Source organism: Poecile atricapillus, chromosome W, assembly GCF_030490865.1.
Source record: "Poecile atricapillus isolate bPoeAtr1 chromosome W, bPoeAtr1.hap1, whole genome shotgun sequence".
NCBI lineage: Eukaryota > Metazoa > Chordata > Aves > Passeriformes > Paridae > Poecile > Poecile atricapillus.
The window spans coordinates 60,866,747-60,880,021 of NC_081288.1; the positions used below are offsets into that span (position 1 = coordinate 60,866,747).

At 34.2% G+C, this 13,275-nt stretch overlaps 1 protein-coding gene across 1 annotated transcript in view; it reads right to left on the reverse strand.

Annotated features, from left to right (window-relative positions):
• LOC131591881 (TBC1 domain family member 22A-like) overlaps positions 1-13,275 on the reverse strand; it is a 141,869-nt gene that overhangs the window by 108,992 nt on the left and 19,602 nt on the right. Inside the window, exons 5-8 of the mRNA XM_058862990.1 lie at positions 12,935-13,005; positions 8,714-8,842; positions 7,531-7,593; positions 1,896-2,010 (exon numbers count right to left, since the gene is read on the reverse strand). Coding sequence (XP_058718973.1) covers positions 1,896-2,010; positions 7,531-7,593; positions 8,714-8,842; positions 12,935-13,005 — 378 coding nt within the window. The remainder of the gene's footprint in view (positions 1-1,895; positions 2,011-7,530; positions 7,594-8,713; positions 8,843-12,934; positions 13,006-13,275) is intronic.

Genomic DNA, 13,275 nt, shown 5'->3' on the forward strand with positions numbered 1-13,275 from the left:
TAGGAAAATTCTGCAATTCTGTGTTTATTTCTACATAAATTACTAAAGTCCAATTCACAGTGTTAGTTTTGAGTCCTATAATTTTATTACAGGATTTTTGATGTGCTTGATAAATGCAATGTCCTCATTTCACTTATTCATTCTAACTTGAATGCATCACTCAGTGTAACTTGAACAAATTAGAAAGATTCAAATCAAAAAGCTATTTAAAGGAAAATCTTTGAGTTTTTATAGGTCTCTGGGGGAAATAACTGCTGTTTGCACTTAGCCATGACCACCACTATAGTGAAAGAAAACAAAAACCTTCATTTTGCTGTGTTTCTTATTATATAGATACTAGTTTTTAAATGAGCTTTCAGAATACAGTTTTCTGAGCTTCATACATTTCCCCCAACTATCTTTTATGGTTGAAAGTTTTCACATTTTGTCTTTCTTCACCAAACACAGGAACAGCTATACTCTCCAATATGACAATCCTGACAAAGTGGCAAATACATTAACAATCATCAGGGTCTCCAAATGTAAGTTTGTGGTAAAGACAAACTTATTTACCATTTTAATTAAATGGCCTATTTAACATGGAATATCAATTCTCTAATCACATCTCATTTGAACTTCTTATTTCAATTAACAACCCTAAAGCCTACTAGAGACCCTACTGTTCTAGGACCATTAAGAACATTTTCATGATCTGTCAAATGAGGGAGTAAAAGGCAGAAACTGCAAATACTCTCAGGAGTAGGCCTCTACCCTACTTAGGAGATGATTAGGGAGAAAGCAGCAGTAGTTCTCATTAGTTGCTTAGCAATGAAATGTCCCCCTATGAAACAAGAAATGAACAAAGCAACAGAGGCGTTGCCATGCAAATGAAAAATGTCTATCATCCACTCAAGGATAATCTGTCCTTCATTAAAACTAATCTGGATTAGTACACCAATGGATATCTTGCACAGACAAGGTAGGAAGAATCCACACTATGTAGCTCCACTGAAGTAGCCAGAAAATACATTGCTCAAGTTTTTATACACAACGATTTAATTTTCACTGTACGTGTCTATGATAAACACAAGTACAAGGAAAACAGTTTTAATTCAAACCAGATTAACACTGTCATTTTTACTGTTAAACCTTACCTTTTATATCCATAATTATACCCAAGTTATTAAGGACTTATTCATAATAGTCAGTCGTTCTCTTAATGCTTATAACAACTTAAATACAAATCTCTAAACTTAAGATTTAACCCACATCTAAGTAATTTATGTTTTCAAAAGTATATTCACACATAAAGCCACAAACCCAACACAAATGGAGTTGTTGACACTACCATTATTAATAATGTTGTAAGTCTCATAAGAGCAGAGTTCTTAACCAGAGAAATTTGATTGCTGTTGTCTTAATTTTCACACCCTAATTCCAGGATGCCATTATTTCAGTCAGAGATGAAATAAAGGGAACCTATTAAACTGCAACTTCCCCACAACTGATTTAAAAATATTCATGTTTCATGGGTTATATTTTTTGTTTCACTGGGTTTCTTTCCTGAGGGGCAAGAATTTGTTGTTTTGCTTTGTTGTTTTGCTGCTGGTGTCCAGTTCATATGTACAATATAAAGATTAACAAAAAAACATGAATTAGAAGAGAAAGGGAAAATAAAACAGTGAACATTTCTTAAGCAGAAATCAAGATGATTCCTTAACTTCACTGACTACCTAAAATCTGGTTGCTTCTCAGAATATATTTAAAGTGATACAGATTTATAATTACAAACATTTATGATAAAATTAATGTATCAAATTATGCTTTGATTAGCTCATCCAAACTGCTAGAGTAAAATGAAAATGATGTTTCAAAACCAATACTGATTCATAATTCAGTATTAAGATAAATCTTACCTATGTATTCACAAACGAAGACTACAAAGAAAGGAGTAACAAGATCATTTATGCCCTGAACATATCCACTGGCTGGATGACGTATTGCCCAAATAAACAAAATTCTTTCAAAGATCTGAAAAAGAGTTAAAGAAATCATCAATTTAATTTAACAAATGGTAAGCACATTTTAAACAAGACACTTACAAATTATCATAACATCATAGAATTATAGAATATCCTGAGTTGAAAGGGACCCAACTCCTGGCCCTGTGCAGGACATCCCAGGAATCACTCCATGTGCCTGAGAGCATTGTCCAAACACTTTCTGATCTCTGTCAGGCTTGGTGCTGTGACCATTTCCCTGGGGAGCCTGTTCCAATGTTCAACCACACACAGAGTGAAAAACCTTTTCCTGATCCAGCCTTTTCCTGATCCAACCTAAACCTCCCCAGATAAGCTTTGAGTCCTGTCACTGGTCATGAGAGTGAAGAGATTTCCTCTTTTCCCTCATGAGGATGTTGAAAACCTCTCTGCAGATAAATATCATGGAGTTAAGTAATATAAAAAACATGCATACAACAGCATAAATGAACACTGGTATTCATAACCCAGTGCTACATAAGCTTCTCAATTCTTCAAAGGGAAGCATTTTCAGGGTATTAGCACATGTTAAAACCAACCTAGTATATAATTCAGTTACAGTACTTAATACAAAGTAGCTCATATTCACTGGAGCTTTTCCAGTAAGAAAAAATTACTCTTTTCTCAAGGGAAAGAAATATTAAATGATCTTCCCATCATTTTTCATCTCTTCGAATGAAGTATTCTATTAATGCAATATTCTATTTATCCCTAAGTAATAGACAGAAGGACTTGATACAGTTTAGATTTTTTGATAGCATGCCCATAAAAAGAGATTCCACAACAGTTAAGCTTGCCTAACACTGAGTGTGGAGCTTTACACTTCAGGCATCTGCATACTAACTAATGAAAAACCTGAAACAATCAGGAAATGTAGAATTAAGGCCACTGCCTGCCATATCACAGAACCTTACTTTCTCAACTCTGTAAACTGTAGCTTGCTTAGGATCTGCAAAAGCTCGTGGGGCCTTACCATATCTCAGCATGAGAAGACAAAAGAGAGCAAGGAAATGAGAGAACTATTTTCTTACTCCATTTAGGTCTGTGACAGGCTGTATTTCCTCTCAATTACTTGCTTCTGAAGATATCACATGCCTTTGAAAGACTGCAAATAAGCAGCAGAGTGAAAGTGCTACATGCTTTGTCCTAGCAACAGGCACACAATCAGGGATGTATAATCTTCTGAAACAAAAGAATGTTTGCTCATTCATGAGAGCACAAACTATGTTACCCTTCAGATCTGGCCTCAATACTAAAAAAAGGAGACATTTTGGAAAGACCCAAAGGATTCTGTGGTTTGCTGCAACTCCAGAAGTAAATGAATGCTCAGGCTTCAAGAAAGCCAGTGAAAGATCTGCCTTGAAAGAATCCAATAGGTGGAGGAAGTTTATTTGTGAAGTCAGGATTGTTTATATTCAATCTCACTTTAAGTTTTTGTTAGCTTAAGAAGCTGACTGTTTTAATTCCATTTTAAATAAAATATCATTATTTAGCTTAAAAGTCCTACTGCAGTAATTTTTAAATAAGGAAAGGACTCAGCATAAAGGACTCACATCCTGGTACTTGAAATTCCCATCACAGGCTTCCACCTGAAGCCAAAATATATTTGCACCTTTTGCTTTGAAAACAAGTCTCAAATATCAACATCTACCCTTCCCCTACAGGCTTTCTTTTGAGAGTCAGGTTTTATGTTTCGTTGGCTGAAAATTCACAAAACAGGGGAGACAGTCATCAACAGTAAGTACAAAATGTTTTGGTGGGCACCGAAAAACAAGCCTTAAGACAGCTCACATTTGATCCATTACAATCACAACTGAGATTCAGTTTTTGCTCAGTGTGATCTCAGATCAGGCAAAAAGGAAAGTATTCATTAGCAAATCCTCCATAGAAGCCTCTTGTTTCCATTAGCCAAGATGCTCACTCCTTCAGCTACAAATTTTTGGTACTAGTCCGGTCACCTCATAAATTTTAACAAGAACTGCATATTAAACCAAAATAAAATATATAACCTCTGCCCTTTAAACAATAGCCAATGGTGTTTCACTGTCTATCAATAACTGTATAAAGATTTTACACTCAGACATTTACAGCAAGCTTTTACATTTTACATAATCATACCCTGATGAAATTACAGTTATTTATGTGATATTTTTAATATAACTGGAAAACTGCCAATCTAGCAAGGTTATTCAGCTCACAGCCACTCTGCCTACTTCTGTCCATTACCACTTCTACTGTCTACAACAGTAGTTTCTCAGTATTATCAGAGTTATCATTCTGTATTTCAGTTCTGAAAAATGACACATTTAACATAATGCAAATACAAAAAAATTTCTCAAAAAACAAATATCAGAATGAGCTGACTAGAGAAACCTATTAAAGTAGCAACTGCAGAATGTAGAACAGGATTATGCACTAGGCTAAATAAAAAACTCATGTATGATGGGACTACAAATTAAGCACAGTCAACAACCAATCCAAAAAAATCACAGCAATTCAGAAAGAACAGTCAATCAAAATACCCATTGCAGAAACTATAAACATAGTGTTTTTTCATGAAGGCATATCTGAAGTCAAAAAATTCACAAATTTGTACCACCAATCTTTCATCTCCTCAGAACCTGATAAGATACACAGTTTGCATTGCAAATTGAGAAGGCAATGGATTTTAAAATGTTTTTAAAATCCAGGTATGAGGGAGGTGGTGTTTGGATTTTCTGGAGGGGGAGTGTTATATTTTTGAGCACGAAGCACCACTTAGTGATGGCACATCAGCTTTAATATCCCCAAATGCTTCCAATCAGAAATTAAACTACACACTGAAATTGCATTTTCAATTTCCTACCCATTTTCGTTAAGTTTCATTCACCGTTCTGAATCAAAAAAAATGAGCACTGGAAACCTGAACAGCAGACTGATTTAAGTTTCTATACAACACATTATGACTGTGTTCAAATAGGACTCACTAAAAAGGTCACTTTCCCAAAAGGATCCCTTCTTGATTTCCAAACCAGAAACAAAAAGTGGAATTATTTTTCTACTATGAACCACTACATCTCATGAGATGTCATTACCAATTTATTATTCTCTTTTGAATTTGATTCTCATTCATAATTACAGCAAGAATTATATTCATATACGTAAAGAAAAGAACCCATCAGCTTAAATGAAGGTTCAAATTACTTGTGGGTTTTGCCACCTCAGAGGAATTTCAAAACTTCCAAAGCCTTAATTCAAAAGCTTTTGAAAATTTATTTTTTGTTTTCTAAGTAGGGGAGGGAAAGAAAAAAGAGAGAGGAGGACAAAATTATAAACTATTTTAAATTGTGCAGTTTTCTTGGAATTATTATGTATAATATGCAAGCATAGATGGGAAATAGCCACGTACTTTCAATTTCAACAAAATTCAGTTAAAGACAAAGCAAGAAAAGATAATAAATTAGACAAGTCCATGTTAGCTAATCAAATTTATTACAACTTAATAATAAGTAGTCTTTAAAACAACTTGACTGCATTATATGAAAGACCACCTCCAACTCCTCTGCTCTCCTCTTTCAGGGACACTATTAAGTCATTTTCAGCCCTTTAAATTCTTGCTCCACCATTACCTTCCCCTCACTCAGGATTCATATAACTCCCATAAAAAATAAACAATTTAAATTGATTTTAAAAGGAACACATAATAACTAGTTATTTCTGCACATCAGGTCCAAAACATCTTTTCTTCTAAACTGCAACATTTTATTACAGAAACCAAACTGAGTTCAGATAAGAAATTAAACAGTCTTATTAACTCTAACAAAAAGTTCTTTGGCAACAGAGACTCTGATACCACCAAGAACAGCAAAAATCATGGAATAGCAGCATTTGGAAATTTAAGTCAGGAGATTAAGGTTTATACATGTGCTGTCTTTCTGAAGCTTGAACCAGTGATTTTGTCCAGTTCCATCAATTACAGTCTCTTCACCTCGCTCTATGTGAGATTCTTCCCAGTAGAGGTATCATTACTCTAAATCTTTGCAGCATCAGAAGTACATACAAAACTCACCATGATATCCACAACAATGGTTTTGCACACAGTGTCATCCTTTAAAATCTGTCTTTGACCCTTATTCTGATTCCCTTCCTGCTGTATAGCATTTGCAATCTCACCTTAAAAAAGGGGAGAGAGACTGTTGCTCACCAGAGACCAGCTCTGGGAACAACACATCCTATCTACAGGAGCCCTTGGGAGAAGAGAAGGATCCCTGTGGGGCTGAGGGATTCAGTGATGCTATGGTAGGTCTCCAGAAACTCAGAAAGCAAGAGAAATAAACACTGGAGAGATTGGGTGGTATGACCTTTTCAGCATGTTTTGTACAATGGCACTAAGCAAGTAGGGTTTGGTTAAGATCATAGAGAGATGCAAGCCCATTCTCCCAGAAGTCCACTGGTCTAAATAATTTCCTTAATAGCTTATAGTATTCCTTCATTCTTGTTCCTTCATTTTACTTATACTACTCGACTCATCCCTAGAACAGCCCAGGTAAAACACCACTGTGTAGAAAGCAGGTGGAAAGCCCAATATTTATAGGTATTTCTTTTGAAACACTGTACTAGCCTATTTCTTCAAACCAATTCTCCAACGTGTTGAAGAGTACTGCCATTAAACAAATAATTGTAACAATGGAAAACGAAATGAAAGCTAATTCTGCACTTACGTTCTCATAATGAGCTACCAGATTATGTTCTATTTGGATCTGTTGTATGAACAGAATTGTATGAACAGAAGCTACATGGAAATACATTTGAAGGTCTAACTAGAACCACTAGAAAGGAGAATAAGTTGAAGAATTAAACTAAATAATTGAAAGAGGATAATTCACACCATCTATGCTATTTATAATCTATATGCTTCAAAATGAATAGCACCCCTGAGATTCAATTCCCCAACAATATAGGCCAATGTGATTAATATATTTACCATTAATCACATTTAATCACATATATTTATGTTAATTATATAGTTACAACAGTAGTAAAACAATTTAAATAGTGTACTCCATATACAAAACTTACAAGGAAGCAAAATCAGACAAGGCATTCAAACCAGTTGTGCTACAAATTCAGAAAGGAGAATTTCCCAAGTGGAACACTCTAAGAACTTCCAGACCTTAAATGATTTTGGCAAACACATAGAACCACAGAACTATGCTCCGGATTACTTTAAAAACACAGTATTAACAAAACATTTAAAAAGCAAAAAAAGGGGAAAAAAGCCCTCAAGGGCACAGTACCAAAATAATAACTGACAGATTCAATACAGGAAATTAATGAGGTGCCTTTGCTTTTATTACTCATACTTACACTGCTATTCTTAGCCTCTACTTACACATCTTCATTTTTTTTTACTTCTTTAAGGTAGCTCTGAAGTCAAAATAGCAAGTGCAATCAAATTAATTATTAATCAAATTGATATCAGATTAGTTAATAAAATGTTTTCTCGAACAAAAAGAAAAGATATCATTCTTACCTCTGTTACTTTGGGCTGAAGTCTTAAAACTTCAGGACTCATGCGGGGTATATCTATGTGGATCTAATTAGACAAAGAAGAATACTGTAAAAGGAACCAACAGCACACTTTCTAAACAACATAATACTTAAAATCATTCTATTGGCTTACACTATTAGTTGTAATCCCATTTTATCACTATTTTTGGGATAACATGGATTTTTACTGTATTTAAAAACATGAAGCCAAATTTCTAACTTAATCTTTCAATGAAGCAAAATTTAAAAACACATATATTTGTATTCACGTTCTTAGATGCTTACATCACATTTTAATAATTTGCAAGTTATAATCACATTGGCAGTAGTCATTACCTCAGGGCAATTATGAATAAATACATACTACTACTTCTGTAAAGTCATATTCAACTGCCACTATCAGAGAACCATTTAGGTTAGAAAAGACTTGTAAGATCATCAAGTCCAAATGTCCAAAGGAAAAAGCACAGTCTAGTACCTATTTTAACATACTTGACAATCAAAAAGAGAGCATAAAAATATATGTATTTCTAAAATTTTTATTCCAAACTTCACAAAGGAGTTTTGTGCAACAGAGTGCTCAAGCACTGAGATGATGATGATTTTGGGTTCCCTTCACAAGCCTTACATTAGTGATGCTATATACTTCTTGCTACTAAAGATTAGTCTTGAAACTGAAAGGAAGTTCTTAGCTTTTTCTGTCCCAAGGAAGGCTAAAGAACCATTGCTTAGTGTTACAAACTACTCATTTCAATATAAATCTTGAAGTTATCTGCTTTTGACACCCCTATGTTAATTGCACATCAGTTTCAACTTCTTAAGCAGAAGTTGTGAGCCATTAAGGAACAGTCACTGTTGTACTCTCCCTGTCCATCTTCACTCATTTGAAAGAGGGTCTGAGCAGGAAATGAAAGATATAAAAATACAACTATTTTTAAACAGAAAACCATGGCAACACTAAGACTGACATTAAAGAAAATCCACTATTTCAAATTTCAGATCAAAACTACTTCATATTTTTGCTTCTAAAATTCATGAAAATTATTAGAGGGTTGTATATCCGGTAAGATTAAAGAAACAGAAAAACAGTAGCAAAGTTCAAAAATAATCTCTAAGTGCTTTAGCAAGTATTCTGTAGATAAAAGTCAATTCAATAGATATTCTACCTGTCTGTAGGTATCTTGGTGGTTTTCATCATTTCTGGAATCATAGTATTGTTCAACAAATGCAAAATACTCTTTGCGTTTTCTTTGTAAAGTGCTTTCTCTTCGGTCCACATTTGCAGGAAGATAACCCTGAAAAAACAGTGAAATGAGAAGGATATCACTCTTTCCCTTACAAAAAGCACTGCTGGCATTTGATTACATGTGACAGAAGATCTAATAAACTGATATAGTGCCATGTACTCCCACACAAGTCTAAATAATCCTTTATTAAACTATTTTTCTAATCACTCCAACTGGTGCAAAAGTTCAGATACAGGCAGCTTATAAAAATAGCTGCTTTTTTTTTTTTTTGCCTTCTCTTTTTCTTCTTACAAAACACAATTTCTCATCAAAAATACTATGATGGAGTTGACTTTTGAGGCAAAAAGCTTAAATAAATAAGTTCAGGTAAATTTAATACTATGCGAGTTCCTTAATTTCTACATGGCCAGTATTGGAGCAATTCCATTAAATTTTTAAACAATGTGTATTAACTCAGTTGCCTCCAAGTAGGAATTAGATACATTAGCAAGGGAGGCATAAATTCAAAACTAGGAAAAACTTCTTCATGGAAAGGATTATCAAGCATTGGAATAGGCTGGCTGAGGAAGCAGCTGAGTCACCATCCCTGGAGGTATTTACAAGACATGCAGATGTGGCCCTTAGGGACATGGTTTAGTGGTGACTTGGCAGTGCTGGATTTATGGTTGGACTAGACAACCTTAAAGGTCCTTTCCAAACTATACAGTTCTATGATTCTATATTAAAATCATTGAAAATGTTATTCCAGTTCACTTTAATTCCTTAGTTTATAATGACAACAGAATAAGAACAAGCCATATTACATTCCAGATACCTTAGGAGGTACTTTCTTTGGCAAAACAAATTCCTTTAAGATACGCAGACTTGTGTCTGATACCAAGTACTTTAAATCCCACCAGCTTCACTTTTGCTGAAAGACTCTGTCGGACATTTAATAGACCGTCCCAATATTTTGTGTTAAATATTGAACTCTGCTGCCCATTTATTCTCAACAGTTGTGGTTTCTTCCCTGTAGGATATCTTAGTTGGTTGCATTAGAAAAGAATTCATTTTTGAGATCAAATGTGATTTTTTGAAGGACACCAATATTTTCTCAGCAAGTCTTTTTGCCATTATTCAGTTTCAAAGACTAAGCTAATCTTTCAATTCAACATGTCATGTTTCCTGTTCACTTTACAAATTGGGTTTTATTTTTAAAAGTTGGGAAGGCTTGCAACCTATCAGCAGCAAATAAACTGGTGGAGAGTTTAATCCGTTTATTCATTAATTTCCTCCAAAGGCTTTTGCAAACATATCTTTAGTTTTGTTATTCAAAAGAGAAGACAGCCTATATAGCTCTTCTTGTTATTTATGTACAGTGTACTTAACATTTTTGCTCTATTTTAAAAATAAATTATGTCAGCAGACATGTATAACATCAACAGAGCATTAGACTGAAAAACTCTCTTCATCAAACCCTGGTTAACAATATTAACCTGCTGACTATGTAGCAAATATATCAACTGATCAATTTCTTAAATAATATTTTTTAAATTCCAATTTCGGTGTCAATTTTACAAACAAGACAATCATCATTTGCCTCAGATACCACCAAGGGTACTCCAGTCCCTGAAAAAAATTAAGTTTGGACTTATTTAAATAAGACTTTTAAATAATTTTGAAACAAACATATACTAAAACCATAACTATACTTTGGTTTCTTCAGCTTTCTGGTTGTTTTTTAGTATTGCAACTCATTTTTAATCAAAATATCACTTGATTTTTAGGAACACTTATTTCCCCAGGAGCTCCTGGCGCACTGTATAAAATCATAAAATGGTTTGTGTTGGAAAGGACCTTAAAGATCATCTAGTTCCAACCCCCCTTCCACTAGACCAGGTTGTTCAGAGCTCCATCCAACTTGTCTTTTAATCTGGGAATTACCATTATTACTCCCCCTTACCTGGGACATTAACAGTAGGTCACTATTTGGTTACCATCAGAAAAAAGCATGGTGGAGCTTATGACCACAAAAATTGGAAGCACTTTTCTTTCCCACTCAGAAAAGAATATGAAAGAAAATGCTGCCTTACAGTATATAAAAGTAATGATTACTAAACTACATCTTTGGATTTCCAAAACATACTAAATGAGGACCACATAATAGATAAGAAAGCACAGCAGGACTTACTTAAGAAAAGCTAAGAATTTTCAAAATACTGCCATTTGGAGATAGAAAACACAAACAAACATATAAAAATAATAATATAAAATAAAATAATATTAAAAATAAAATTAAAAAAAGAGCCAGATTTTTGTAGATCTCTTAGTTGAAAAAAAATTCACTTAATTGCTAAAGTATTAAACAAGTAATCTGAAAGCAGGTTTTTGCAGAGGTATGGCAAGATGAAGTTGCAAATTGAACTGAAATAAATCCCAAACTGGAGTTGTTAAAGCAACAGAACAAGAGAACTCTACATTTAGGCATTTTTTTAGATCAAGAATACTAAATCAAAATCAATTTATAGAATTAAGTTAAAGCTTCTGGAAAGCATATGCTCTTGCTAGAAATCAGGAGGAGTCAGCTCATTTATATTTGTATAATTTGCATAATTCCAACTCTCTAAACCTCAGTGTCAGTCTTCTGATGCAGAACTTAAAAAATACTTATGCTTTAGCTTACTATGTTTCAAAGTCAACTTTGAGTTAGTAATAATTTTTCTTACTTTTAGCACTTTAAAACAGATATCCTAAACTTCAAGAAAAAAAATGCCTTTTTTACTACCAAAATCACATATAACTTTGGAAACAGAACTAAACTACATTGTAAGCTCCATGTTTAATTTCAATTGCAGCAGGGTATTTGAATATCCACCATTAAGCTGCATCTGCATTTAGCATTAGAAGAAACGAAGCTGCACATTTAGTTTAGCAAGAGAGACTCTTTCAGTCACTGGAAATCAGTGTCAATCTGAAGTAAATACTTTGCATTCCCTACAGAATTATTCTATAAAAAGCAAAGCTATTTAAGTCTACTCTCTGAAAAATTCAATAGTGCTAAACTGCTGTGTGTATAATTCAGAATTTTAAACAGTACTTAAATGCATGAAGATTTGCTGAGAAAGTGTCTTTCACAGCCTCTGGAGAGTAGACATCACGAGAGTTCTGCTTCTTTTTAATACAAACATCCTCATAAACCTTCTTCCAACCACAGGCAGACAAACAACAGCTAAAATGCCTAACTGTTTGTCATCACAAGCATTATGGCTGAAAAGACTGACATGAAAAATACCTCTATGAAGAATAACCTGTATTTTTGCAGAATAACCTTTTTAAACATAGTGCAAACACAAGAGGAAAAAAATCCTGTTCTGCAACACCAAACCCAGTGAATCACATATGCCATGAGCTTCTCTCTGATGCCTAACTTAAACACCTCCATGTACTTCAGCTAACCTACTCTCAAGCTACAGCTATTGCAAAATCCTCTGGCCATAGGGAAAAGATCAGAGTGCTCAGCCAGCCAAACACTCGCACCACAAAAAAGTGATTAGCTTTTTAATGAGGTTGGCTCTCCAAACTGACTCACAGGTATGACATCAGGAGAGCCAATACCACAACTTAATTGACACAGCGGTTCAGAATTGTTCATCTTAAAGCATTATAGAAGAATCAGCCAACGAAACCTACAGATGCTATCACTCCTTTTCCTCACTACAGTGTTATTTCTTCCTCGCAGTTACTTTAATGTGAAGTCAGAATGAAGCCTTTCGTAGGACACTGATAGTCTTTGATTCCCCCACTGTGCGTCTATTTTCAAGAAAACTGTTAAGAATGTACTTGTCTTTGAACTCTCTACCATTCCATCAAAACTGGTTGAAAGAAGCTACTGTTATCACAAGCCTTTCTTTCATAGAAAGCCAGGCTGAAAAATAAAGATACACAGCTGGCATGATTTACTACTACTTCTCATCCCCCTCCTTTCAATTTGATAGATTAATCTTGAAATTGAGTAAAAGAATGTAACTCCCATTACAATTCAGTACAAGACACGTTTCCAACCATCACTGATGAATTACAATTCATGCAAAATCATTTGCAAAGCTTGAAAAGCTATTAGTACTAAATGCAGAGGAAGAATAAAATAAAAATAGAACTTACTGAAAGAAGCTTCCATGCAATTGGACGAACCCGTTTGGGAATGCCAGACCAACTCAATTTTCGCAATTCATCTATTAAAATACAATGGTTTCATGAGCAGCAAGGAAACTACTACCAATTTACATACACTGATATAGTCAAATTAGCACAAAGGTGTTTACAACAATGGTCTTCTTAGAAAATTCAGCGAATAAGGTAATCCAAATGAATTACAAAAACACTGGATAACTGCTATCCATAGGGACACCTATGGTAATAGGTATGGATTGTGATAAGGTAACTTTCTAGAGTATTTCTCAGCATTACTTTTTGGTATACATGTCTTATATTGTCTCAGTTGG